Raw genomic sequence first — 27,859 nt, forward strand, 5'->3', positions numbered from 1 at the left:
TATCTTCCATAACAGTTTTACTTATTATTCGCTGAATTTGTATAAAAAAAAAAGATATATACAAATTTATAAAATTTTACATTATTATTATTATATTTATAATATAATACAGTTCAGCTTTAGCTTCGTCATAAATAAGAAAAACATGCTACATAAATTGCACAATAATAAATAGCATAATTTAAAAAAAATAAGAGCAAAACAAGAAAAACATACAAATTATCGTAATAATCAAAACCACATAATAACAGTCCATCAGCCCTTCTAAAAAGGTAAAGTGCTTTGTGCTGTGTAGTTCAGTCCCACCTCTGTCATCCATTATGTTTAGAGCCTCATTTTCCCAAAATCAGTTCCTGGAATTTCAGAGTATTGCTTGTGTTCACGTCATCCAACAGTGCTGTTTGTGCAACAGTGCTGTAGGTGTGTAGAGCGGTATGAGTAGATCTCCATGATCAGGTCAGGTAGACCATCTCTGAGACACGGCTTTGGTTCAGAGCTCCAGGATCATCTGTGGGTTTGGATTTTGTCTTCGGGATGAATTCAACAAGGTCAAAAGTTTCAAATCCCTGTTCACTGTCAACAAACAAGACTTGTTATTATTTTTTCTTCTTATTGAATGTGGAAAATTCAGTGGTAAGTCCCCAGTTCTTGGTGATTTTTTATTTTTTTGTATAACAAATAACTCGCTACTAATGGTTTTTCCAATGTCTTTGAGTGAAAGCATTCTGGCAAAGGTTTAAATTAAACAAACGATTTTGTGTTTTCTCTCCCCAATTCACAATATAGAATATATAAAGCAGTTCTGCTTATAATGCTTCATTTTTACAACTATATATATATATATATATATATATATATATATATATATATATATATATATATATATATATATATATATATATTGCATATATACAGTTTATAAACATGCACACACATTAGGATAAAGGATAAAAGATACCAGGAACAATTAATGATTAAAATTATATGCCAGATCACCTTTGGTCTTAATTACAGGCAGTCTGACAGCCCAATGTTACATTAATAAGGTCCTGCACCCAGTGGATAATCGCAGGACACCATTAGGAACATACATATATATATATATAGTACATTAAAGTACTAGTACTGGTGCTTGAAGTCTTCAATTTGATTATCAGTAGAACCAAATTTGATTAACAGAAAAGAGAGACCTTTTACCTGGAGCTTGCTTGATCGGAGCCCTCAATTATTCGGTTCTCGAATGAACACAAATTCTTGAAGTCCTGCACAAATTGGAAACCAAAATGTGTCAGATTTAATTTCAATTTTAGTACGTTCACACCTTATTAAATTACATTACATTCACCCTATTCACAACATATTCACATGTTATATCTTATATCTTATACTGTATATATATACACTGGACTGTACCTTAGTAATGATCTGTTTATCGTGTAGCAGTCCCTCCAGCTTCGCAATCTGTTTGGATTTCATCATATTAAAGTCCCTTTGCTGAACTCCATCTTTCTCAAGAAAATCCACCCTAAACAATAAATAAATAAATAAAATACATATTTTTGAAAATGCACTGAAGGATTTCCTAAAGTTTCAGTGGTTAAATATTTGCAATACAATGGCATGCTGTAACATGCCATTACTTTCCCATTAAAGCTAATAAATGAAGAACTGATCTGTGGGATACGTGTGTAAGGCCTTCTGCAATGTATGTGGATGTGATTTCAGAGTTGTGAGCCTAATGTAAACCCACAGAGATTCTGTACCTTTGCTTCATAGACGTAACTTCAGCTACCGCATGTTTTCTGCTCTCTTCCTCCTCGTTCAGCTGATAAAGCAGTTGTTTCCTGTTCAGAAGCAGTGCTTCATTCTCAGCTGTGACCTTCTTCACCATCTCTCTCTCCTGTTGAGAAATACTGATGTTCACTGATGACAGTACTTGATACTGTGATACCCATATATTATCATAGTATGTATTATCCATCATCATCATTATTTAAAACAGTGACTAAATTGAGAGTACCTTCTCAATCTTCTTCATGAGGACTCTCAGTTCTCTGTCCTGCTCCTTGATCTTCTCATCCCGCCAGGCCGTCTCCCTGAGGTACACCTCTTTAGCTTCACCAAGTTTCTCCTTGTGGCGATCCTTCTTGTCTTGGAATTTGCTGAGAAACAGATAATAAATTCAATCTTACATCAATTTTAACTATCACAATAAAAAAATTCCTTCTTTTGTATCCTACATAGGGGTGCCTTATTATATCTTATGCTATAATATCACCAAAATATCTGAATATCATTATCGCTAAAATACCCTGAAATTTTGTGATATTATTTTAGGGTCATATGAGCCATCAGGCTACAACGTTTTGCTGTTTGTAGGAAAATCTGTAGGAAAATTAATTCTGCTCAAATTTCCCATTAAATAATACCTACTAAAAACATATATATATATTATATATATATTATATATATATTATATATATATTATATATATATATATATATATATATATATATATATATATATATATATATCGGACTAGTATCATTTATTTTACTTCAGTCCTAGATATATGGAGTGCATTATTAGTATCATGACATGAATCATTGACTGTTACAATCTGGTAAAAATCTCAATAGGGGTGTGCCATATCATGATGTATGTAATGTATGTAATTGAAACTGTGTTTAATGAAGCTCTGCAGATCTACACAGGCAAACACATAAGACACATTCATTATGACTGGACCACTGAGCTTTTTGTACCTGATCTGCGACTGCAGGTTACAGTGGGCTTCCTGAAGCTGGATCTGAAGCTTCTCAATCTCTTGCTGACTACACATCAGGCTGTGCTCCAGCTTTGCAATGATCTGCCTGAGCTGAAGAAAAAAAAAAAAAAACACTTTCTTTAGAAAAGCCAGCGGAGCTTTAATTGTCTGTACAAGTGTCAGATTTTTTTACAGGATACAAATGTCCAAAATGTCCAAATGTAATTGTTTAATATTCCCTGTTTTTTAAGGCATTTTCACACTTGCACCATTTAGTCTGGTAAATCACATTCGCACATGGATGCAGACTAAAAGAACCACACAGAGAATGCTAAAAAGCAGGTGCTCTGTGTGTTTTGGGTTAATTTTACGTAACTCACTAGGTTGTAGTAGCTGTGTGTGACCTTATCACAGCCTTTTGTGGGTGTCTTACATCATTTTGCTTTTTACTCTGTTGGTCCTGAACTCGACTCAGTTCTGTCTTTGCGAGGCTCAGCTGAGAGTTGATGGTGAGCAGAGTCTGTACTTGCTGCTGCAGGTCCATCTCTCTCTCTGCCAAGTGTTCCCTGTTCCACAATAAAGAAAAGTATTCTTACATGAGTTTCTTGCTGATGATAATGTCTTCTATAACCTATTTCTTGTGCAAGTAACACTGTGGGTCAAGGAAGGTTGAATGGAATGTCTCATTTATCTGACTTGAACAATAACTTTACTTACATGGTAACACCTTACAATTTATACTGTTGTAAACATTCCAAAACAGTCGCCTGATATAACTTTTCTTATGACTCATTTACATACTGCTGTCCTTTGACTTTTGGCATATGACATATGATCTGGCTGTATCTAGTTCATCTTTACTGACCTATGCTTTTGAGCATCCTCAGCTTGAATCTTTAATGTGTCCAACTCCTCCAGCATGTCTCTGACTTTCTCCACCAGCCTCGAGTTCTGTGCATTTTGAGCCTCTTCCACACGGAGCTGCTGGGTGGCACTCTTCAGCTGCTGCTGGAGGTCTTTAACCTGACACAAAAATGATCCATATGGAAAATCTCAGTTAAAGACACAGACAGTGTCCAGGAACAGAATGCTTTGAGCTGTAATGTGATTTACACAGGAGGCAATTAGGCTTTACCTGCTGCTCCAGGGAGGTGATCTGAACCCTGTTAGCCTTCAGTTCTTGCTGTAAAAGGGACTTGTCTTGCTCCCACTGAGTCTGCTGAATCTGGAGCTTTTGCTGGAGGTTCTGGAGCTCTGCAGACCTGGAGGCGTCATTCTGTTCCAGCTGTGTCACTTTAGACAGAGCTTTTTGTAGATCAGCAGCCACCTTAAAGAGTGATTTTTATTACATGCTTCTGTTTATGCTCTAAAATATCCAATTACTAGATTTTAATAGCTACCTATTTATGCTCCTTAGCAAACTGAAGTACCAAAATATTTGTTTTCTGGCTTTAATCTGTACACAAGAATCAGAATAACTTGACTGGTGACATTTTGAGTTCAAATTACCTAAAATAAGTGACAATTCTATGTAAGATTCAGTAAGATAAGTATTCCTAGAATAAGTAAAACAACACGTACAATGCTTAGTAAGACAACAATTCTTATCAGAGACAAAATAAGATGTGTTGCCTTAAAATAATATGATTTTACTTGCTAAGTCAAATTATGTTTTTTAGCAGTATCTATTTGCAAAACTGCACATGCAACACATTTTATGACCACAAAAAACGTTTATTCTGTACATTTAGAATAAAAAAAAGTTACCTTCAATTTCTCCTGCTCAAGTAGTGAGATGTTCCTCTGAAGCTGGCCATTCCTCTCACTCTCTGTGAGCAGCTCCTCATTAGTGAGGTTGAGGAGGTCCTGAGCCGTTTTCAGTTCATCATTCAGCTGCCTGAACTGTGCCTCGGCATGCTGCAGAATAATTGACTCTAAGCTTTTAATTCACTCTTTATAAATAACATGTATTTCTATTTTACATTCTTCAGTCATCATCATAACCTAAACCCATAGATAAGAGGCTGCTCACCTGTGTTTGGGCTTTGGTCTGGTCAGTCTGAGTCTGCAGAGCTGCATGCTGCTGTCTGGCCTTCTCCCGCTCCTTATGCAGAGAAGACTTTAGCTGGTCCACTTCAGTGTTGAGAGACACCAGCTGAGAACACCAGAAACAGATCCAGATAATTAGTCTAAAGACACCTTCCAGCTACTAATAGTTATTAGCTTACAATTAAACCATTTAATACCTAGAAATACACTACAAACACATTTCCTATGAAATAGTTCTATTCTTATCATGTAATTGTTTTCAACCGCTTTGGAAAATCACTTAAGAACTGACGAGAATACACTGTTAAATAAAATTTTTAAACAGAAAAAGAGGCAAGAAAAAGTGAAAAAAGGTATTTCATGTTTTTTGCATAAATTTGTCATAAAATGTGATCTGATATACATCCAAGTCAAAGGTATTAACAAATATAACATGAAAAAAGTATGATGATTTATGTTAATTAAGAACAACCATAAAAAAACATCACAGTTCATCACAGTTCTAGTGGAAAAAGTATGTGAACCCTTGTTTTAATGATCTCAAAAATGCTAATTAGAGTCAAGTGTTAGCGTACCTGGAGTCTTTTTAATTTTGAGTTGTGACTAGAGCTATTCTGACTGATTAAAATCATCATTCAAATGTTTTAAGTTTGCTCCGCACAAGAAGGATACCTGTATGTGAGCCGTGCCTGACCAAAAAGAGCTTTCAGAGGATCTATGATCAACAATAGTTGATTTACATAAAACTGAAAAGTGTTACAAAGTGAATTCAAAGATTTTAGAAATTCACCTACAGTGACGCAGTCTACAGTAACGCAAACAATTTACAATTGGAATTTGACAAAAAATAACTATTAATAAAAGGGTTTTATTTGCACAAACAAGTACTCTTCTTATATGGATATATCACTGCCAAAAACTGGCAGTTTTTTAAAGCAAGAAAATAATGTTTTAAAAAATCATCCCTGATGCCAGAACCTAAAATATGTATTTATATATATATATATTTTTTTTTAGGCATTCAATTATGCATTGTATAACTGCATACAATTTGTTTAAAAAGAAGATTGTTTAAAAAAACATTTCACTAATCTATTTCTTGTATTTTATATTTACCTTCTCCTGAAGTTCCTGGACTTCAGCCTTGTGGTCTTCCTCCTTCTGCTCACACAAAGCCTGAACCTCCAGAATCAGCTGTTCTGCTGCTGCTCTTTTCTGACTCTGGTCATCGCACTCCTCCACTGCCTTCTTCCTCAATACCTCTTCCTCACCGAGCTCAGCCTGCAGCTTTAAACTGGACTGCTTTAGATCCTGCAGCTCTGCACAGCACCTGCAACATCAGTCCAACATCAGCAGTGAGTTTCTACCTATTACAGCTTGTTTTAAAGTATTGATTACTGAGGTACAATTTTTAAGTGGTGGAGTTGTTTAAAATAAGTACACCATTTACTGGTGTGATTCATTACTGATATTAAAGGAGATCTCGAGTGTGTAATGAACTTTTGTAGTCCCCCAGCATGCTGAAATACAGCGATTTTAGCCAATGCTCCCAACAGGCTTACAATGACTGCTCATGCAAAGAAAAGGCTATTTTTACACCATTACCAACCTTAAAGTAGCTCCATATTTTATTAAATTCATAGAATTCTGAGGTCCTTATATTTAAAAGTAGGCACTGAGAACTTGTACAAAAAGTGCACAGGTAGTTAAAAACACTGATTATACACACAGTTCCTTCAGGTAGCTCTCTGGGCGTCTTCCTATAGTTAATTTATGATAATAGATTGAAGGAATAGGTGGGATTGGATAAATTGCAAAATGAATTCAAATGCATGAAAATAATAAAGATATTTTTGGGCAATGCTATGCCCCTTTAGCTAGCACTGTAAGCCTGTTGGGATAATTGGCTACAAGAGGTGTTTTTGAGAATGATGGGGGGGAATGGAGGTGGGACTATTCAACAAAAGTTTGTACTCTTTATTATGTTTCACACTGTTCTTTTTTAACATAATGTGATTTAATAAGTAAAGTTTAAGGATCCAAGGTTTACACTATTTTTTTCCTTTCCTGTGTGCTACAAAATAAAGATAGACTTTTAACCTTTGATGGACGTCTTTGTCTTTATTTGTCTTGTCTTTTGATGGAAGGTCAGTGCTGAGTACATGACCCTAATAAAACAAAACAGCATTTATAAATATCATCTGACATTAAGAGCAGAAGTGTAACTGCTGTAATGATATTAATAAGGTTCTTGGAGTTTTACCTTTGTCAGTTTCTGGAAGAAATTCTGCACAACTTCATCATCCTCATTGTCCAAGTCCTCAATTTTTCTGTCGACCTGTTAATTGCAAGATACAGTTAAAATCAACATTAAACACATGCAAATATAGTAAATCATGCACATGACAGGAAGCTCACTTCCGTATAATTTTCCATACGTATGTTTTAATTTCTGTTCCATTTATTCCAAATCAAAACTTCTATAGACAAAATACTGTATTTAATACCAGCTCAAGCAGTTGGAAACGTTCTGTCTGCATTCTGTGCACTCTGTTCCTCAGCTGATGGACCTCTGCATCCAGAGCGTCATTAACCTCTTTTGCTCTACGAAGTTCAGCCACATCTGAGACAAAAACAGTAACAATTTATCTCATTGTACTATAGGCTAAATGGATGAAAGCCGCACTGACACTAAAATAAAACTAAACAAAATATTACATTTAATCACGTAATCTTAAAGGGGACATACAAAATGATGATTTTCTTTAAATTTACCAAATTAAAAAAACTCTAGAATATAATCAAGAGGAAGATGCATGATCCAGCAAACCAAGCTGAACTGCTTGAATTTTTGCACCAGGAGTAAAGGCATAAAATTATCCAAAAGCAGCGTGTAAGACTGGTGGAGGAGAACATTCAAGGTGCATGAAAACTGTGATTATAAACCAGGGTTTTTCCACCAAATATTGATTTCTAAACTCTTAAAACTTTAATAAATTCTATAAATGACAATATTTTTATTTGGAAATTTAGGAGAAATGCTATCCATAGTTTATAGAATAAAACAGCAATGTTCATTTTACTCGAACTTATACCTATAAATAGCAAAAAACAAAAAAAAAATATTTTTTCCAGAGCTGTATATCATCAACAAAAGCAGGATGAACTATTATTTAATCCCTTGATTTGGAAGAAACAATGTATGAGCAGGTCTCTCAAAACCTTTGTCCATATAGCATAAACAAAAAATATATTTATTGGTCCCTAAACTTGTCAGCTTTTACATCACTCAAATGCAGAAATACTGAATACTAACTGCAAACATAAATTAGTTATCCTGGTCGTTTTTTTAACAGTCAGTAAAATGTGTGCATTACCACAGCGTTTGAGCTTCTCCACCTCCTGTCTGAGTTGCTCCACTTCTAGCTGAGCTTCCTGTAGCTCTGGCTCTGACAGAAAAAAAACAAGTATAGAAACACATTTATTTTCTAAATTAGGAAAGTTGGGTGATTCAACTCCTAGGGAGTTACTAGGTCTAGCAGGTACTCTGGGCCAGTCTGACTCTGCGCTCACCATAGGCTCTCTGAGTGAGACGGGCTGACTCCAGCTCATCAGTGAGGCGGCGGATCTCCCTGTGAGCCATGTCCAGCCTGTTGGAGGCTTCATCCAGGTCCCTCTCCAACAACCAGCGCTCACACTCTTTTGATGCTTTCTCCCCACAGGTACTGCTATGAGTAACCTTTTTCCAAGAGAACACATTCAAAGTAAGAGTCACTCTGAGATGTTAGAATTAAGATAGTAGAAAAGTAGTTGAGCATAAAAGTAGTAGAATGTTGGGGAAATTGTTGAGTCATTTTTAATGAATGTATTATGTTGACAAAAGTATCTCAATATTTTGTCATTTTTGTCAAAAAACAGTACAACACCCCATTTATTTAACCCAGTCGGCACCAGGTGTTGCATTTGACACAAAAATCTTACCTTTTCAGCTTAATAACTTAATGCTGAGTGCCTCAGCATCAGCATAAACTTAGAATAGAAAAAAAAAAACTACCATGAAAATAATAAAATTTCTTTTGTTTTTTTTAGTTCCATTTTCAATCTTTGATTGTTTGATTAATTTCTGATGTTTTAGGTTGTTGCTGACAGCAAGTTACCTCGGGCTGCAGCCAGGGTTGCCAGGTACAGCAAAAAATTCTGCATACAGTCGGTCTAAAACCCTCCTGTCTGATGCTTTAACTAGCCCAATATCTGAGGTTGCCACACATGCTCACAATACAGTACAGTTTGCAATTAAGGGCTTTTAGGCGACCAAGAGAAAACCAAGTATAAAAGTAGCCCAGAAACATTTCTGTCCCATAAAAAGTAGACCAAAAATATTGTCCTTTAATTTTCCATCCACAACTACCAAACAAGGCCAGTTTGGCTTAAAAAAGGGACTCAGGTTACAGAGGCAATTCAAGCTAGCAATACAAATACACCCCTGTAGCTCACATCTGGAATTAGGTGCTCCTGTTTTTTTCTCTTTATGGTTATACTTCTCTACAGGGACTAGACAAGCTGTGTCTGTGTCCATCTGAACATGGATGCAACTTAAAGTAGCTAAAATCATTTATAATAAAACAGTATGCACAAACATCCTTGTAAAAAGTATGTGCATCCTTCTAAGGTCAAAAGTGTGAAAATATATCTTAAACATGGACGTACAGGAGAAGATATATGCTTGGTTTGTGCAGTCTTTCTCATCCCTAGGAGCCTCCTCAAAGGACTCTGGGAACTCCGCCCTCGCACAGACACCACCTTGTGGGACAAAAGATTATAACCAAACTTTATATTATAATCAAAATTATACTAAAAGTTCCACTTTCCAGAAATGTAGTTTATCAGCCAGTCTGATAATCTAATAGTTTACTAATTTACTTACATACTGTAAATTAGCTTGTGCTTCTAAGCATCAATACATTTTTAACTTCATTAGGGTTATAGCTAATGGAAACCTCTTAATCATTCAGAATAAAATAATAAACTATGCAATTTGTCCCGACTTCTAATTTAATATTACTGTGTTAAAACCCCCCAAAATGATATAATTGCACACAGCAAGATGACACATAAACGAATGCTCCTCTAACCTTTTCTGTGTTCTCATTAGAGTTTTGTGGAATTCCCTTTTCAGCACATTTTTGCATGGCATTCATGTCTGCACCCTCCTGGGCCTGAAGTTTCTCCATAAGAGAAGCTCTTTCTGCTAGAAGGTAAGCCACCTGTTCACTGAGGCTGCTGGGAATGACCTCGGCCAGGCCCTCCTGCAGCAACATCTCAGCTATCTCATTTCTCTGGGCTCCTGTGAACACACAGACATGGCTGATGAGATGAATGAGCTCGGAATTGATCTAAAGACCAGAATAAAACATTTGTGAGAAACTGGTGAGAATGTTTTCTGCCAAAAACATAATTAAAAAGGAATATGATATGACAGATATCCTTTACATTCAAGATTTACGATGATTGCATAATCATTAGTTATCAGTTAGCTCTAGTGCAATCTTTTACAATTATGTTTTAAATTCTGTTAAAAGTCTTCCTTCTTTTATTTTCCTTCTATATTTTACAGCACATTTGTAATCTCTGAAATGTTTCATACGTGCTACAACTGGTACACTCAAAAGAATACTGCTAATGATGACAGTACATACAGTAAAATAACAATTTCAAGAATGGTAAATAAACCTTGCTGGAGACTGATCTCATCAAGTTTGTTGCGGAGCATTTCATTATCCTGCTCCAGCTCCAACGCCACTGAGTCCCGAGTTCTGGAGAGACTCCGGATGTTCTCAACATACTGCTGAACCTGTGAGGGAATACAAACACACACAAACAGAAAACCTTAATTTCACCCTTAAAAGTTTAACACCATGGGCCTTATCTTACTTCCTGTGCAAGCATGTAAAATTGCATTTAAATAGCGTCGGAGCTTACGAATATATCCATGCCAACAGACGGCAATTCCTATCTTGGCAAATGCAACCTTTACATCAACCATAAATAGAAAAGAAAATACAATAAAATAACATTGCTGTTCCCGTAAATGAGCTGCTTGCTCACCTTTATGGTGTGAACATGCAGGTCAGTTTCCTCAGACCACAGTCAGATCAAGAGGAAGGAAGATGGATGATTAAACCATCAAACCAAGTTAAACTGCTCAGACTTTTTGCACCAGGAGAGGTATAAAGTTATCCAAAAGAAGTGTGTTAGACTGGTGTAGGATAACATGATAAGATGCATGAAAACTGGATTAAAAACCAGGGTTATTCCACCAAACATTTATTTCTGAACTTCATGAATGTGAACTTGTTTTATTTGCATTATTTGAGGTCTGAAAGCTCTACATCTTTTTTGTTATTTCAGCCATTTCTCATTTTCTGCAAATAAATGCTCTAAATGACAATATTTTCGTTTTGAATTTGGGAGAATTGTTGTCCGTATTTTATAGAATAAAACAACAATATTCATTTTTCTTTAACATATATCTATAAATAGCAAAATCAGAGAAACTGATTCAGAAACTGAAGTGGTCACTTAATTTTGTATGTAATTCAGCTACTCTACACATCTTAACAAGGAGAACATCAATATCTATATTCAGGGTAACAATACTCCATAACCTGCAATGAGGGGGGGTCACTGCTAATTTTTTCTCATTTGTAGGGCAATATTACTTACAGTGTTGATCTCTGCTGCCCGTTCAGCTCGTAGTTCCTGTATCTCCTCAGTGAGCATCCTCACGCTCTTGTCTTTTTCCAAGTAGAGTCGCCACAGCATAGCCAGGCGCTCACAGTCGGAAGCGTCAAGACCCAAACCTTCCTTCAGCAGGAACTGCTGCAGCCCAGCCAACACCACTGTCATCTGGCAAAGACATATCTTTGAGTTTAGTATTTCTTACGATTTTAACTTTTGTTCAGGGTGAATTTAGCTTGGATGTTAACAATGACTTTTGATACACTATTGTTTACATGACCAAGGCTCATGTCCATGTCTAAACATCTTTTCTAATTAGTGAATTTCAACCATTTAAAAGAGCAACCCTTGCTGACACATATTTAATGCCAAGTATCAGCATTAAGCCCCTATCAGTTATAAACCTGGTGCCTCCCTGCACTGGACTGTTTAGGGGTTTAATTGATTTAACACTCATCAAAACTCTGAATCTGCTTGTTAATCATCTGATTAGTTGCATCAGGTGTGCTGGGAGAAGGAAGACATACACTTGGACCCCTGGCCTATAGGTTAGTTATTCTTGTGTTTAAGAACAGATCTAGCATCCAAAGTCAGTATCTGACCTGATGCTCTAATGATCTTTTGTAATAAAAATCAGATCAAATCCATGTTCCAAATCTAGTGTAAAACTTTCCCAAGACATGCTGACATGATGGCATTATTCTAAATTGTGTAGATATATATTTTAGAATATATATTTCTACACACTTTTATCAACACTTATTTTATGTTTGTATTTTATTAGGCATTTAAGAGACTGCACACAGGGTGACTAATTTAGTGTTCTTTAAAGGCTACTGAGGACTTCCTCTAAGACCCCTGGAGTTTCTGAAGTGTTTATCAGGACCCCCTGAAGAGTTCAGCCAGGGGCGCCTTTTAAAGAGCAATACAGGCAATAAAGACACTTTGTTCTGTTAAATCTGTTCTGTTCTCACTCTTTTCTTCCTATCTTACTGTAATCTCACTTTTGTCAGCACCAAACTCACTCTTTTCTCATGAGTCTAATTAGAAAACACTCTTTTCTCAATCCAGTCTACTTTAAAGACTAAATAAACCTCAGCCTTTTCTCTAAAGTCTTTTTTAACCTGAAGTGTACTCTAAACTCACAGATTTCTCTGGAAAAATAGAGTGAGTCTAGTGCAGACTTTAGTTTACTCTAACCTCATTCTGTTCTCTAAAGTCTATTCAAAAGTCTACTTTAGCCTCACACTTTTCTCAAAATTCTACTTTTACCTCACTCTTTCCTTCAAATTTTACTCTAACCTCACTCTTTTCTTTAAAGTGTACTCAAAAGTCTACTTTTGCCTCACTCTTTTTTTTAAGTCTACTCAAAAGTCTACTTTTACCTCACTCTTTTCTCTAAAGTCTACTCAAAAGTAAACTCCAACCTCTTCAAATTTTACTCTAACCTCACTCTTTTCTTTAAAGTAACCTTATACTCAAAAGTCTACTTTTACCTCACTTTTTTTCTCTTAAGTCTACTCTTAATTCACTCTTTTCTCCAAATTCTACTCTAACCTCACTCTTTTCACAGTCTATTTTAAAGACTACTGTAACTACTATAACTGTAACGTTTCTTCAAAAATGTAAACTAACCCCCAAATTTTCTAATCTTACTCTTTTCCTCTAAACCTTCTCTTATCTCACTCTTTTACTCTAATTCTATTCTAATCTCACTCTTTTACTCTAATTCTCCTCTAATCTCACTCTTTTCTCAGTCTATTTGAAAGACTACTGTAACTACTATAACTGTAACGTTTCTTCAAAAATGTAAACTAACCCCCACATTTTCTAGTCTCACTCTTTTCCTCTGAACCTTTTCTAGTCTCACTCTTTTACTCTAATTCTACTCTAACCTCACTCTTTTCTCAGTCTATTTTAAAGACTACTGTAACTACTATAACTGTAACCTTTCCTCAAAAATTGAAACCCCCAAATTTTCTAATCACTATTTTCTAAACCTTCTCTAATCTCACTCTTTTCCTCTAATTCTCCTCTAATCTCACTCTTTTCTCGGTGTGTAAAAGAGTGAGAGACCGTTAACCCGAGCGCTCGCGGGACCGGTCGGTGTTTATGTTAGTCAGGGATTAGCTGTTAGCATCGCAGCGTGGAGGTTTATGGATTAATGTAAATTAGTTATAAATGTGTAAACTGGCTGTAAAAGAGAAAATGTTTACCTCTCCTTCTTCCATATTTAAGTTCAGCTCAGATATTTTACCTCCTGTAAACCCTGAACTCAGAACTCAGCTCCATACTGAACTCCATACTGTCCTGTCCTGTTCCTCCACAGCTCCACACAAACACGCGCGCGCGCTAACCGCATCTCGAGCCCTTCAGTCACAAACCGCACAGCCTGGCCGTACTGTCCCAGAGTGTGTGTGTGTGTGTGTGTATTTGTGTGAGTGAGTGTGTGTTTGAGTGTGTTTGTGTAAGTGTGTGTGTGTTTGAGTGTGTTTTTGTCATCATCTCTCTGTACTGTGAGGCTGCAGCTGTGATGGTACGTCCCACTTTCCATATAAGGTGAGGGGAACAGCACACAGCTGCCTGTGGAATGGGATTGGATTAAACTGAACCTAATTGTAGCCTAATTATAGCCTTTACATAAAACCAAAAACACCCTAAAAGTTCTACAGGATTTATATGAAAGCCTTAAAAACTGAATTCGAGATTAGAAGTATTCTATCGAAACTGAAAACCAACAATTTTTTGAACTCATATTAATTAACTGTATTATGTAAAATTGTATATATCCTAACATTACTGAATTACTTTGATTTTGGTGAAAATTTTCAGCCACGCATATTGGTTTTCCACTGCTCTGGTTCGTGAACCTAATTTTTAACCAGTTGGCTGCGTTTCCACCAAAAAAAAGGCTTAAGGACCAGTGTCCTTTGACGGAAAAGCACTTATATGGATTTAAATCTTTAGGATTTTTGAGTTGAATCAATTTAACAATTAGGTTCAGTCTGTTGCCATTGGCACCACCTATTTGAACACTAGATGGGTTCCCCTAGTCCACTAATACACACTCACCGTTAGTGTGTAGTCACTCCCAGGCAACCTTAGGTAAATTTGTAGAGCATATAGGCTATTATGATGAACTCCCTAGTCTCAATATCGTAGGCTGTAAAACCAAGCTCCAGAATAGAATTTGGGGACAAAAGTTTCTGGTTTCCAGTTGAGGAATACCAATCCCAGCCGGCATCGGGCGGAAAGGAAGGATACACTCTGGACAGGCCACCAATCCATCGCAGTCCTGGATTATATTATAGAACAAAAATAAAAATCATGTATTATGCATACTTGTTTCTTGTTGATTGATCATATTCTATTAAAACCAATGGTTTCCCAACCTTTTGCCCACTTAACCCACTACAAAACATTCTCCAGCCCACCAGAACATCAATTTATGTAGCCTTTAAAGTTAATTAATAGGCTCAAATTGCCTCTGGATTATTTTTCTCCATGATAGGTAAAAAAGATTAGAGTTGCAATAATACTGACATAACTAGGTTGCATATCCACCAGCTAGTTTTGTTAGTCTTGTGACTGTTCTATGCCAGACCAGTCAACTAGCTCGACTAAAATATAATGTTTTAGTGTTGCACATAATCTACATTATGTCTGCCCCACTAGTAGTACCAGTGCAGCCCACTGGGGGACAGCAGCCCACAGCTTAAAAGACAGTATGTTAGAGAAGTATTTCTCAGCCCTTGTTCTGGAGATCAATTGCCCTATTCCCAACACACATGATTCAATTAACAGCTCATTAACAGCCCATTACTGAGGTAAGTGTAAATATGCAGAGCAATGGGCCACCAGAACCAGGCTTGAGGAACACTGCATTTGAATATAGTTGCTGACCATGTGCATCCCTTCATGGCCACAATGTTCATGTTCTTCACCAGTCTTACACGCTGCTTTTGGATAACTTTATGCCACTCCTGGTGCACAAATTCAAGCAGTTCAACTTGGTTTGATGGCTTGTGATCATCCATCTTCCTTTTAATTATACTCCAGAGGTTTTCAACTTGGTAAAATCAAATAAATTCATAATTTTTAAGTGGTCTCTCTTTTTTCCAGAGCTGTAAATTGTGAGGTGTTCTCTTCTAAATTACATTGAACAGTTCCCAGCATTCTCATAGCAAGGAGACATGAATTATTGAGTTCAAGCAAGGCCTGAAAGTGGGTGTCAGATAGATGGGATGTTCCTCAATACACAGTGTCCCCTGTATACTGAGCTGGTAATGGCCGTGACCAGCGGCTTCTGGCTATAATTGCCCATGTGCACAGAAAACAACTCTGATAGACATCACATCCACATTCAGGTCAGTGTCTTGTTCTTTAGCTTCTATGGGACATGGCAAAAGTCATGGGACACGATACTAGTTCTTGCAGAAACAAATCAAATGAGTTTGAATGAAGTGAGTAGTGTGAATTTAAATCAGCTCTTTTGTGTCCTGGGTGGTCTGTTCTCCCTCAGGCAGGAAGGAAGAGCCCTAATTGCTCTGATTTAGCTGTGTCCACATGAATGAACATACCACACACTGCTGTGAGAACCAAGCTAGCTTAGCATTTTTGTGTAAGGCTCAAGTTCCCACTACGCTTATTCTGTGTTTATATTCATGCAATCCAAATGTAGAGCAGGAAAAAAGGAAAGCAAAGCCTTAAAACCTCTACAAACTTTAAAAACCTAAAACGTTCCTAAGTGCTGCTGGCATTCCTCCATCACTACTAATGTTAGCGTCTGTGGTGAATGGGTTGGGGCGGCTCTACTATCATAAAGTTCAACGTATAAACCTCCAGTGTTTGTCTGTAAAATGTGCCTGGTTCTCGTTCTGGTTTTGGCCGGACCCATTTTTAGCTCACAAGATCCAGCCCAGAGATTTTAGTGGAGGGCTGTTGGGCTCTGGAGGAAATGGGCGTCGAGAAAGCTCCCATACAAACCAGGCCTACATTCCTCTACTTCTCTCACTTCTCTTTTTTCCCTCAAAAATAAGAGAGCGGAGAGAGTGAGTAAGAAAGAAAGGGGGAGGGGAGTGGCATCTGGGTGAAGGAGTGAACCATACAGAGAGAGAGAGAGAGAGAGAGAGAGAAAGGGGGGACCAAAAAGAGGAGGAGAGAGGGATACACTTCTCAGATTTGGAAGATTTCCCTTGAGCTTCAAAACACTGAAGGTAAAACCAAACTTCTCTCATTTCTGCATGCTCTAGCAAATCAAATATTGAGATTTCAGCAGCTTTTTCGTGTCTGTACTGGTTTAGGAGTGTGTATACCTGATTATGTTATGGATCTGAAGATGTTTCAGTATGTGTATATATCTTTTTTGTGAATTTTAACCTTCTTTAGTTTGTAAAAGTGCTCCAGGAAACATGTTCTTCTAAAAACATTTTCTTAAAGGTTACTTTAACAACTGTATGGTGCTCCTTCACAGTTTCTGAAGGCACATATACTTTTATTAAACTTACATGGGTTCTCAATTAGACTTTCTCAGAATAGAAACACTATAAACAGTAGAGTTTTGAACTTTGCATGAATGATAGAGGGTCCAGATCATGTTCTCTACCTGTCCCTTCATTATCTTCACCAGCTTTATGATCATTGTTGCTGTTGTTTACTCTACAAGTGAATTAGTTTTCTTTCCTGAGCATGGCTGCACTGTTTACGTGCTGCACATGATGCTCATTTGGGCAGTGTCTGGTGGTTCTCCATCAAATTTCCACAAATATTTACACAGAACACCAAAGACTGTTTGATGTGAAACGCTTTTCGTCAGCAATGTTCACAGTGGTGATGAATGGACCAAGATGGCTTGTAGTGCAGTCCTCTAATTTCTCTAAATGCAGAGGAATCGCTGTATATGAGTCATTATATTAAGTAATTAATGGATATAAATTGACTGTGTGATTCCTGAGACGATATATTGTTTTGAAACGTGTTTCCAGGAGTGGGCAATTTGAACAACTGCAATATGAAGTGCAATAAAATTGTTGAAAAAAACAATAAATGTAAAAAAAACATTGTATTTAGTGTTTTTTAACATTTATTATTTGGCAGTGCATGTAAAACTGTTCAACATCTGTAGTTGCATTAAAGGCTTTGGATAATCTATAAAATAGCTACATACACATATATACATATACTATGTTATTATTTGTATAAAGCTGATTTATATAAATCTTCATATTTATGTTGATATAACTGTAAACAGCTTCTCTACAGGGCATGCATGCATATTAAACAACGCTGACTCATGTTTTGATTTAATTTGGATGATAAAATTGGTGGAATTCCTCGTTAATCAGTTTTTTTTTCAGTTTACATGACAAACAGGGCTGCTATTGAACTAGCACAAGCAGCAGCCTGCTAGAGTAGGGTAAAAGTTGGGTCTTAGAAATACTTGGAGAAAAATATGAAATTTTTTTTATGAAGTTTTTTGACTACATTCAAATTCCTTAATATTTAACAAACCTGGATGGTATAACAGAAGTCAATCATGTTATGTACATTATGAGGACCTTATATAGGTATTTTAACAGGAATGATGAAATATTATAATATATAGGGTTGTTGACCAAATAGCAAACAAATAGGTAAAAGAGGTGGAAAACTGAGATTATTTAAACAGTGGGTTTTAATACCGTTTAATACATATTAAAAAGTCAATAGTGGCTGCAGCCAACTCCTTTCTGGCCGTGGTCACTCTGTGTGGAATGTGAGGGTTGGGTGGTTCCACGTCCTGTTGAGGATCTACTATGAAACTTCAGTGAGTCAGAACCTCCATTTACACCCCAGTTAAGCAAAGCAGTGTCACATTCTGAATGGGCTCTCTGTAGTAATGTTTGCAGGCTGTGCTCAGCAGCTACACACAGTACATACTGAGTTAGTAAAGCTAACAGCATGCTAAATTTATGACTGGGAAATTTCCCAAACTCAAAAACAAAACAAAGTTTGCCTCTCAAGGAATCCAGAGGAATAATTTATATAGCTGTTCATTTAACATTCATCCTTTATTATTGAAACATACTACAATATGTCTTAATGATGTCATTAATTATGTCTTAAAGTTTATTTCTGTAATATTTACGCTAGCTAAGCTGGTTACTGATAACCAAAGCTGGTCGATGATGGTTAAGGTTGTTGGAAAGCAGAAAAATACATGCTGTATTCAGGCAAACCAACTGTTCTTAATCTGGTAGGTCAGAATAGTTAGTTGACCAGCACAGGGTATAATAAAATAATTCCCTAGCTTGGTCATCCTTGTTTGGCTGGTCAGTAAGTTTGGTTTCTAATCAACTTAGTCTAATTTTGAAATTAGATTGTAAATTGACCTTAGTGCAACATATAGCTAAGCTAGTTTCAGACCAGAGCTGGTCTTTGATAGATGGTCAAGGTAGTTAAAAAAGGCTGGTTAAACTGATAGACCTGCTTAGCTGGTTGACCGACACAGAGTATGTTAAGGTGTTGGTCAAGCTGGTCCTGCCCATTAATTAACCACTTTGGTTATTCTGGTTTTGTTGGTACACAACTAGTTTGCTTTCTAATTCTAATTCTTCAACTCAGGATGCTTTTTAGATTTATTGGTTTGGTTCTAACACTCAAGCTATGTGGTTAAATATCTACCTAACTGGGTAGATAGAACTAGAACTGGTCCTTCATAGAGGGTCATGGTAGTTAAAAAAAGGAAAATGGATGAAATCTTGTGCCAGCAAATAAATCTGGTTGACCAGCATTATGTACAGCTAGTTGTCAAGCAGGGCAATTAGCTTGGAAATCATTTTGTCATGCTGGTCAACTAATTTTAAGATGTCTAGGTTTAAATCTAAAGCTCAAATCTACCCAGTTGAGAAATCTAGCTAAGCTGGTTGTAGGTTGTCTAAATTAGTTGGTTTTGCGCAGTGAAGGTGGCCAGCACGGGATACATAAAATGGTTGGTAAAAATGATTGGTCTCCTGGTCATACTAGTTCTCCATTTTGGTTTTGTTGGTCATTGTGGTAAGCTTAACAATCTAGCTAACTTAAACAAAAAAAAAACATACAATATGTATGTATGTTTTTTTTAGCTATTTCATTTAGCATAGATAACAATTTAGCTCCCTAACAAAGTAATCCAGCTTCATGCTTTCCATAATTAGTCATTTATTTGACTAATCATTACCTGTTATCAACTTTAGTCTCTTTGGAGTTGTTCATGAAACCATATGAGCAAAGTTTTGTTTTGGCAGTGTTTGGTATCTAAGTCTGTAACAGGGAAGTGAGATATTATTCATAGATGTGACAGTGGAGCAAAGTTCTAGTGATGTTATTTAGTAGATGTTTCACGCATACTCAGTAAAATGCTGAGATGTGAGAAGAAAGGAGGAAGATGGAAGCTTACAGGGAACTGAAACTGGTTCATCAGTATAGGGCAACACTTTCTTCCACTGTAGATTCTTGTGGATGCTCAGTTTGTCCATAGCCATAGCAACATGGGTGTTTCAATTTTGCCTTTGCTGTGGAGCGACACACTGCCCTAAATGCTGGTGTGATTACCAGGGATCTATTAGTCATATGAGAGACACTAACAGCTCAGCGTTTTCAGCAGGATCATGCTCAACCACAGACAGCAAGGGTTTAAACATTTCCATTTAATTTGTGCAGGATCTACAGTTCCAACTGTAACATATGTTGGCAAATTTTCTGCAGTATGCTATTCTGAACCTGCAGGCCTTCATGCCAGACTGTATCTGGTCTGATCTTATATCCAGTCTATAGGTGACCAACTGGATACTAGATCCTTCTTTTATTATAGAAAACAATTGTCAGATATAAAGGGGCCCCATCATACACCCTGCGCCAAGCACATTGCCTTTTTCAAACAGTCTTTTTTCACGCTTTGCACCCGTGCTGTTAAAATAACGTCGGAGTTTAGAAATAAATTAACGCAGATGGACGTGGTGGTCTGGAAGTGAGGTGTTTTCAGGTAAAATTTAGCGTGCTTCTATCTTGGTGTGGGAAAAACAGGTGACGCCACTGACTGATTAAAACCCTGACAACAGTCAACAGTCAACCACCCAATCCTATTTTAACTGCTCAGCGTGTGTACACTCCCACTCGTTAAACCCACACACACAGACACACTGCGGAGCACAAATCCAGCCTTTCTATTAACAATAAACAGAATAAAGGATAAAATAAGATTGCTTTTCCTTATCTTCACAGCTTGAACGTGCAGGTCAGTATCCTCTGCTGAGATGCACAAATGCACCGCGCTGTTAAGATATAAACGTGCCAAAGTCAGAGCTCACCTGATTCTTAAAGGAAATGACAACTGGCACACTGATTTATTGGTTTATTTTCCGTTACACCCAAAACACACCCATGAATAATTAAGAGAATTAGTACATGCCTTTTGCGCATTTTGAGATTTAGGGCAAGGCGTATTTTTGGTCCCCTCACGACACCAAAGACATATTGACACTAATAACCTAAATCCAAATGTGCAATAATATTTTATTCCATTCCAACAACAACTAACTCTTGGTGTGTTGAGTGTATATTTAAAGTTACAGTCAGTAAAGAGTTAAGTCCAGTGTGATTTAAGGAGAGGCCCTTGAGGTAGGTGGATAATGCATTATGTGTAATTACTGCACATGGTCTTACTTGAAGATGAAAGGGTCAGTCAGCAGTACTGTTTACACAGAACAGAAAACTCCATGCTGCTTCAGAGACTGCTTCAAACACACAGTCGGTCGAGTCCCTCTCTCTGGTTGAAACGCTTTTTAGTTGATACTGAGATAACGGCTGATGTGTATGTGTCATCCTCATGTCCCTTCTCTCCTGAGAAGCAAAGAAAGAGAAGCGTTAAGTCCAATATATATAAAATATAAAAAAAATCTGCACTCAGTATATGCAGTTGTGAGCGTTTATAATTGTGTGATCGTGGGTCTGCATCACTCTGCTTTAACTGCAATAGTAGGGAATGTATAGGCTGGAACAAAAGGCTTAGCAGAACCAATCAGAGTTGCTGCAGTTTCTGCATTGCAACATATAGTTACATTTCTGGGGAGGTGAGTGTTAAGCTATGGCATGGATTTGATGCAGAAACATAAATTGGCCTTTAGATGGACTTAATTCGTAAAATATTCAACTCAATCAAGTAAATTATCTTTCTAAAGAGTTCATATCATGCTTTCAGGGGATGGATGTAATATCAAAAGAGACTGTAGAATTTGACTGTAGGAGGTGAGGGAACTTGAGGGAAGCAAAGGCCTTGAATAAACAGATTCAGGACTGAAAGGTCAGAAAGAGGAAGAGCTTCAGGCATGGTTACAGTGAGCAAGGGTGGAAATTACTGAAGGAACTATTCTGTTGTTTTGAGGGGTGTAAGTGTATATTGGTATGTTGTAGGTCCAAAGATTGTTGTCAGAAAGCGGATCATTTTGTACCATGTTTAAACCCAGGCCTTCAGATCCCTCTGTTCTAATTTCATAAATATTGAACTTTTAGTGTGCCTTTTGAACTATGACAGGTTTCCTAAATTTGATTTAATAATTGCAGTAATAATAATAATAATAATAGAAAAGACAACTATCTAATCCAGGGGTCAGCAATTAGGTTTGGTCACAAAAATCACAAAAAAAAAAATCTGTTTTGGAAAATGAAGTGTAATGGGATGGAGGCTACAGACAAGTAGCTCTCCACCCCAGAGGGTTGTTGAACCCAATTGCAGAACAGTTAAGCAAATAAATATTTAAACACACCGCTCCTCATGCGGGATCGAACCCGTGTCATCTGGATCACAGTCCAATATACTACCACTGCCCTGGCTAGTGAATTGGGAGACTGCAATTGGGACAAACAGGTTGTATAGTCCGATCCTGACACAAGTGAAGATATACAGTAGAGTCAAAAATTAAGAAGTGTATTTCATCACAGCTAATACCCAGTAATCACCATTTTAATTCAGAAGCAACACCACAAATGCAAGTTTGGATGAGTCTAGCAGCCAGTGTGATAATTTAGTTGAGCTGATATGATATGAGGCTTTCAGCAGCCTTCATCCTAAAAGTTGTTGGATGAAGCCAGTAGCTATATAAGGTATAGCCAGTAGCCATCATGCTAATACTGTGGTGCTGATGTTGGATGAGATCAGCACCGTTGCATTGTGGGATAGTGGTGAACTCAGGCTATTTGTTATTTAAGAATGATTTAGATATGTTCAGTATTTATATATTGTTTGAGAATCATTTTCATTATCTTCTGCCCACAGAACCGGAAACAATGGCTTTCTTATTAATGACAGTGACAGTGCTGCATTTGATCACCCTGGCCATGCTGTTCATCGCCACCATGGAGAAGGTAAGATACAATCTGTAGATGTCTACAATATGCATAAGTGCAGCTGTATCATCTCATCAATATAGTGACTACAGTGTTAAAGTGTTAAATAAACCAGAATATGTTTTAAAATATGATTTTTCAAAGTAGCTCCTCTTGCTTAGATGACAGCTTTGCACATCACCAGCTTTATGAGGTAGAGTCACCTGGAATTCAAGCTTTCAGTTAACAGCTGTGCTGAACTTGTCAAGAGTTAATAACTTGAGTTTTCTGCCTCTTATTGTGTTTGAGAGGATCAGTTGTAAAGTTGTGAAGAGGTAGAGTTGGTATACAGTAAATAGCTCTATTTGAGTAATGTTCTAATCCATATTATGAGAAGAACTACGGTACTCAACTAAATTAAGAAAAAATACTTTAAGAAATGAAGATTAGTCAATCTAAAAAATGTTAGGAATTTTTAAAGCATCCACAAGTACAGTTGCAAAGACCATCAAAACATCATGATGAAACTGGCACTCATCGGGACCACCCTAGGAAAGGAAGAGCAAGAGTTTCCTCTGTTGTACAGAATAAGTTAATCAGCCTCAGAAACCACAAGTTAACAGCTTAACCCTAGATAAGAGAACCTAAATTCTTCACAGAGTATTTTGGTTTGTTGGTATGTGTTACTTCATCCTATTCTGGATGACTTTAGTATTTATTTACAATGTTCGAAAAAATATATAAAAACATTGAATCATATGTTAATTTTGCTGTGTTTCAGTCGTGGTGGACGCTAGACGATGTGGAGAACGTAGATCTCTGGCATAAGTGCATACACGACAACAACACAGATACATGGCTGTGTGCCTCTACTACAGAAAACGGTAAATAATCCCAATGTTCATCATTCTTCTGTCTCTATATATGTCAACACTGTATTTTATTTGGTAAATATAACACTTTAAAAGTTAGTATGGACAAATCTACACTGCATGGCCAAAAAAAAAGACCGCCTTTAGCTTTGATGGCATTACGCATTCACTGTGGCATTGTTTCCATAAGCTTCTGCAATGTCACAAGATTTATTTCAATCCAGTGTTGCTGGATTAATTTTTCACCAAGATCTTGCAGCAGCATTGATGATGGTAGAGTCTGACCGCTGCACAAAGCAGCTCTTCTCCATCCAGCACATCCCAAAGATTCTCAATGAGGTTTAGATCTGGACTCTGTGGTGAACTCTCTCAATCCATGTGTGAAAATGATGATCTCATGCTCTCTGAACCCTGAACTCTTTCACAATTCCAGCCCATCAGGGGAGAAAAAATCCATTGATGGAATAACCTGGTCTATATTCAGTATATTCAGGTAGTCAGCTGACCTCATTCTTTCAGCACATACTGTTGCTAAACCTAAACCTGCAGACCAACTGCAGCATCAACCAACCCCACATCATTTACTCACTTAAATCCAGGTGGAGACTTTTTGGACAGGCAGTGTAAATAGTTCCTGAAATTAAGGGTATTAATAAGAGTAACTGTGATTTTTTTGGAGTAACTGTCTCTGCTGTTCTAGCAAAGCTTTCAATTGTATTGTGGAACACTACTGTGATGATTTAGTACGGTGTGAGTTAAGGTCCTTAAGATGCAAATTATCTGCAGATCAATAGGAACCAATAGTGCTTCATCAGTTAAATCAAACCGTAATGGAGGTGTTGTGTTTCTGTGGTTTGTCAGAATGGCTTCAGTCAGTGCAGGCCCTCATGGTCCTCTCAGTGGTCCTCTGCTCCATCTCCTTCCTGGTGTTCCTGGGTCAGCTCTTCACCATGTCTAAAGGAGGACTCTTCTACTTCACTGGTCTCTGCCAGGTCTTTGCAGGTACAGAATAAACTTAAAAACATTAAAAATCACTGGAGTGCAGAGTAATTGTTATAATTTTCTATCCTGATCTAACTATAATAGCCATAAAAGTAGCATGCTATGCATACTACACATACAGCTCTGGAAAAAAATAAGAAACTACTTAAAAATGATGAGTTTCTATGATTTTACAAAATTGAAAACCTCAGGAATATAATCAAGGGGAAGATGGATAATCACAAGCCATCAAACCAAACTGAACTGCTGAATACAAAGAGCTGCTTGTGGCCACCGTGTGGCCAGCAGGCGTCCTAACATGCTGTTGAGATGCAGAGAATCTCTAATAGAGAGGGGAATACCCACTAGAGAATCTAGTCTGGGTTTATTTGAACACCAGAGGGCGCGCCACAGTGAGTCCAAAATGAACTGGTTCATATGAAGCAACTGAGTAAAATTTATTAGAGTTTATTAATGAATAAAAATATGATTTTCTTTGATTTTACCAAATTGAAAACCTCTAGAATATAATCAAGAGGAAGCTGGATGATCACAAGCCATCAAACCAAGCTGAACTGCTTGGATTTGCTCACCAGGAGTGGCAAAATTATCCAAAAGCAGTGTGTAAGACTGGTGGAGGAGAACATGCCAAGATGCATGACAATTGTGACTAAAACCAGGGTTAGTTTAGCAAATATTGATTTCTGAACACTTAATGTATGAATATGAACTTGTTTTCTTTGCATTATTTGAGGTCTGAAAGCTCTGCATCTTTTTTGTTATTTCAGCCATTTCTCATTTTCTGCAAATAAATGCTCTAAATGACAATATTTTTATTTGGAATTTGGGAGAAATGTTGTCCGTAGTTTATTGAATTAAACAACAATGTACATTTTACTCAAACAAAAAACTATAAATAGCAAAATCTCTATCTCTCTTTCAGGTCTGTCAGCGTTCGCTGCTGTCCTCATCTACACCTTCCAGCGGGAGGAGATCCTACAGGACATCCGGGACCCGAGCAAGGGCCGGTTCGGCTACTGCTTCATCCTGGCCTGGGTGTGTGTGCCGCTGCTCCTCTGCAGCGGGGTGCTGTACATGCACCTGAAGAAGAGTGTGAAAGCTTAAACTGGGACAGAGACTAAACTGTACTTACGCTGGATAATCTGCTTTCCATTAGTCCAACTGGACACTTTATACACATACTCTCTAATGCTTATAGGCACGGGGGGATCCTGTGCTCGGGACCACCAATAGAGACTCAAGCTGACTGGTCTGCTGACATTTAAAGACATACTGCATGGAGCTTGTGCTTCATAATATTTACTGGCTTGATGCAAAAGATGCTTGATGCTTATCTAGTGCAGAATAAGCTGTGCATCCCAAAAAATAATATACACAGTAATTGTGCGATCCACAATTACTGTGTATATATTTCACATAATGGAATAATTGTATCTACTACACAGAGCAATCTGACACTGTATCCATGTTAAACTCTGGGCTTGTGCATTGCATGCTGGGTACACATGTTTTTTTTAAGCTGTGTAACTTTATCACCTCTCTATTGTTTTCAGTATTATACAATCTGACCCCTGTTATGAAACTGTATAGTACTGTATGGCAGTTCAGGTGTAGCTGTCTTTGCTGTTTCTGAAGACATTTCTCTGTTAAACAGTATGCCATCCATTGCCTATGTATGATTTTCTGCATATTTTTTTATATATTTCAGTGATTAATCAGCTCATCGATATGTAAATATACTGTATGTTCATGTATAAGAAAAGTGCCATAAATCTGAATTTACACCGGTTCTCCTACGTGTACCCTTGGAATTATTATATATATATTTTTAAGTTATATAACACGGGTTTGTGTTTGTAGAAGTGGACTAAGTTAATTCTGTATCAGTAAAAAAAATCACTTGTTTTTGTACATTAAATTAAAAGGTTTAATTAGTGAAGGTACAGGTGCATATCAGTGAAAAGTTACTTTATTTCAGTAATTCAGTTCAAAAGATATATGTTACATAGATTAAGATAGATGTATTACACACAGAACGATCAATTTTAAGTGTTTTATTTTTATTTTATTGTTGAAGATTATGGCTTACAACCAATCAAAACCCAAAAATCATTGTCTCAAAAGGCCTTGAAAATGCTTCCCTCTGCTAACAATTTACCAATTGCTCTTCTATAAACATTTTAAATATCATTTATATAGAAATTTTTGTATAGAATTATTCTTCTTTAAAATGTTCTGTTTCTGTTACAGAAAAGTTAAAAACATAAAGCATTAACAACCAAGAATGTCTCACACTTTTTAATTTTCAAGTGTTTCTAAGGACTACCAAGGCTACTAAACATGTTAAGACAAGTTAATAACTGGAGGTTGTTAGATCACCAAGAACATTGAACCATCTGTTAAGCATGGTGGTGGAAGCATCATTATGTGTGGCTGTTTTGCTGGCAGTGGATCTGGCACATTGGACAAAGTGAATAAAATAATAAACATCTTCATTTATAGATGATGAAATGAACTTGGGCGTTCTATAGGGGTGGGCGATATGGCCCTAAAATAATATCACGATATTTCATGGTATTTTCGTGATAACGATACTCTTGGCGATATGACAAAACACTTAAAAAAAAAATACACTATACACTGCAAGAAAAAATATATATATAAAAAAATATAATAAGTGAGATATTAAAAAATACAATAATTTTATCAGATTTGTAACAGAAGTCAATGATCCAGAATTTGGATGATGCACTCCAAATATCTCCATATATCCAGGATTAAAGTAAAATAAATGATACTGGACAGATATAATCTGTATTTAGTAGATATATAATGGGAAATGAGGTGGGTAATATGGCACGATATTTCAGGGTATAATATCATTCACGATATTGAAAAATTTTGACGATATTATTGTGTACGATACGATATGGCACTAGAATCCAATATATATTAAAGGTAGGCTAACAGGAAGCTTTTGGACTGTACTAAAATATTAAGTATGTGATAAAAAAAAAACTAATTTATTTAAACTTTTGAGTTGAACTATTAAATTATGCCAGATATAGTGATCTCATTTCCTACCAAAATT

At 36.8% G+C, this 27,859-nt stretch overlaps 2 protein-coding genes across 3 annotated transcripts; one reads left to right on the top strand and one right to left on the bottom strand.

Moving 5' to 3' along the window:
* si:dkey-264d12.5 (CAP-Gly domain-containing linker protein 1) lies at positions 1–14,097 on the bottom strand. Of its 2 annotated transcripts, XM_049471661.1 has the most exons (22): positions 13,771–14,097; positions 11,540–11,722; positions 10,547–10,667; positions 9,949–10,160; positions 9,524–9,616; positions 8,390–8,555; positions 8,194–8,265; positions 7,324–7,439; positions 7,080–7,154; positions 6,917–6,984; positions 5,933–6,146; positions 4,800–4,922; positions 4,535–4,684; positions 3,903–4,094; positions 3,633–3,790; positions 3,201–3,333; positions 2,766–2,878; positions 2,021–2,162; positions 1,764–1,900; positions 1,414–1,525; positions 1,198–1,262; positions 1–573 (listed from the first exon to the last, which is right to left on the bottom strand). In XM_049471661.1, the coding sequence occupies exons 1-22, from the start codon at positions 13,783–13,785 to the stop codon at positions 453–455; spliced, it is 2,781 nt and encodes a 926-aa protein (XP_049327618.1). In that variant the 5' UTR covers positions 13,786–14,097; the 3' UTR covers positions 1–452. The 2 variants fall into 2 exon arrangements, with proteins under 2 accessions (XP_049327618.1, XP_007251491.3); XM_007251429.4 differs by lacking the exon at positions 4,800–4,922 and having other exon boundaries at positions 4–573; positions 13,771–14,095.
* A 2,478-nt stretch (positions 14,098–16,575) lies between these two features.
* On the top strand, positions 16,576–26,558 carry emp3a (epithelial membrane protein 3a). The gene is made up of 5 exons (XM_022682286.2): positions 16,576–16,770; positions 22,845–22,933; positions 23,676–23,778; positions 24,628–24,768; positions 25,691–26,558. Exons 2-5 carry the CDS (start codon positions 22,856–22,858, stop codon positions 25,870–25,872), a joined length of 504 nt encoding a protein of 167 aa, XP_022538007.2. The 5' UTR covers positions 16,576–16,770; positions 22,845–22,855; the 3' UTR covers positions 25,873–26,558.
* The last annotated feature ends 1,301 nt before the right edge of the window (positions 26,559–27,859 follow it).

This window comes from Astyanax mexicanus, chromosome 24, assembly GCF_023375975.1.
Source record: "Astyanax mexicanus isolate ESR-SI-001 chromosome 24, AstMex3_surface, whole genome shotgun sequence".
NCBI lineage: Eukaryota > Metazoa > Chordata > Actinopteri > Characiformes > Acestrorhamphidae > Astyanax > Astyanax mexicanus.

Coding starts and splice junctions, on each gene's coding strand:
- si:dkey-264d12.5 (XM_049471661.1), bottom strand. Junction 10,161..10,546: donor TGAGATCAGTCTCCAGCAAG/GTTTATTTACCA, acceptor GTGTGTTCACAG/GAGCCCAGAGAAATGAGATA. Junction 2,163..2,765: donor AACCTGCAGTCGCAGATCAG/GTACAAAAAGCT, acceptor TCTGTTTCTCAG/CAAATTCCAAGACAAGAAGG.
- emp3a (XM_022682286.2), top strand. CDS start 22,856: ATGGCTTTCTTATTAATGACAGTGACAGTGCTGCATTTGATCACCCTG. Junction 23,779..24,627: donor TGCCTCTACTACAGAAAACG/GTAAATAATCCC, acceptor GTGGTTTGTCAG/AATGGCTTCAGTCAGTGCAG. Junction 24,769..25,690: donor TCTCTGCCAGGTCTTTGCAG/GTACAGAATAAA, acceptor TCTCTCTTTCAG/GTCTGTCAGCGTTCGCTGCT.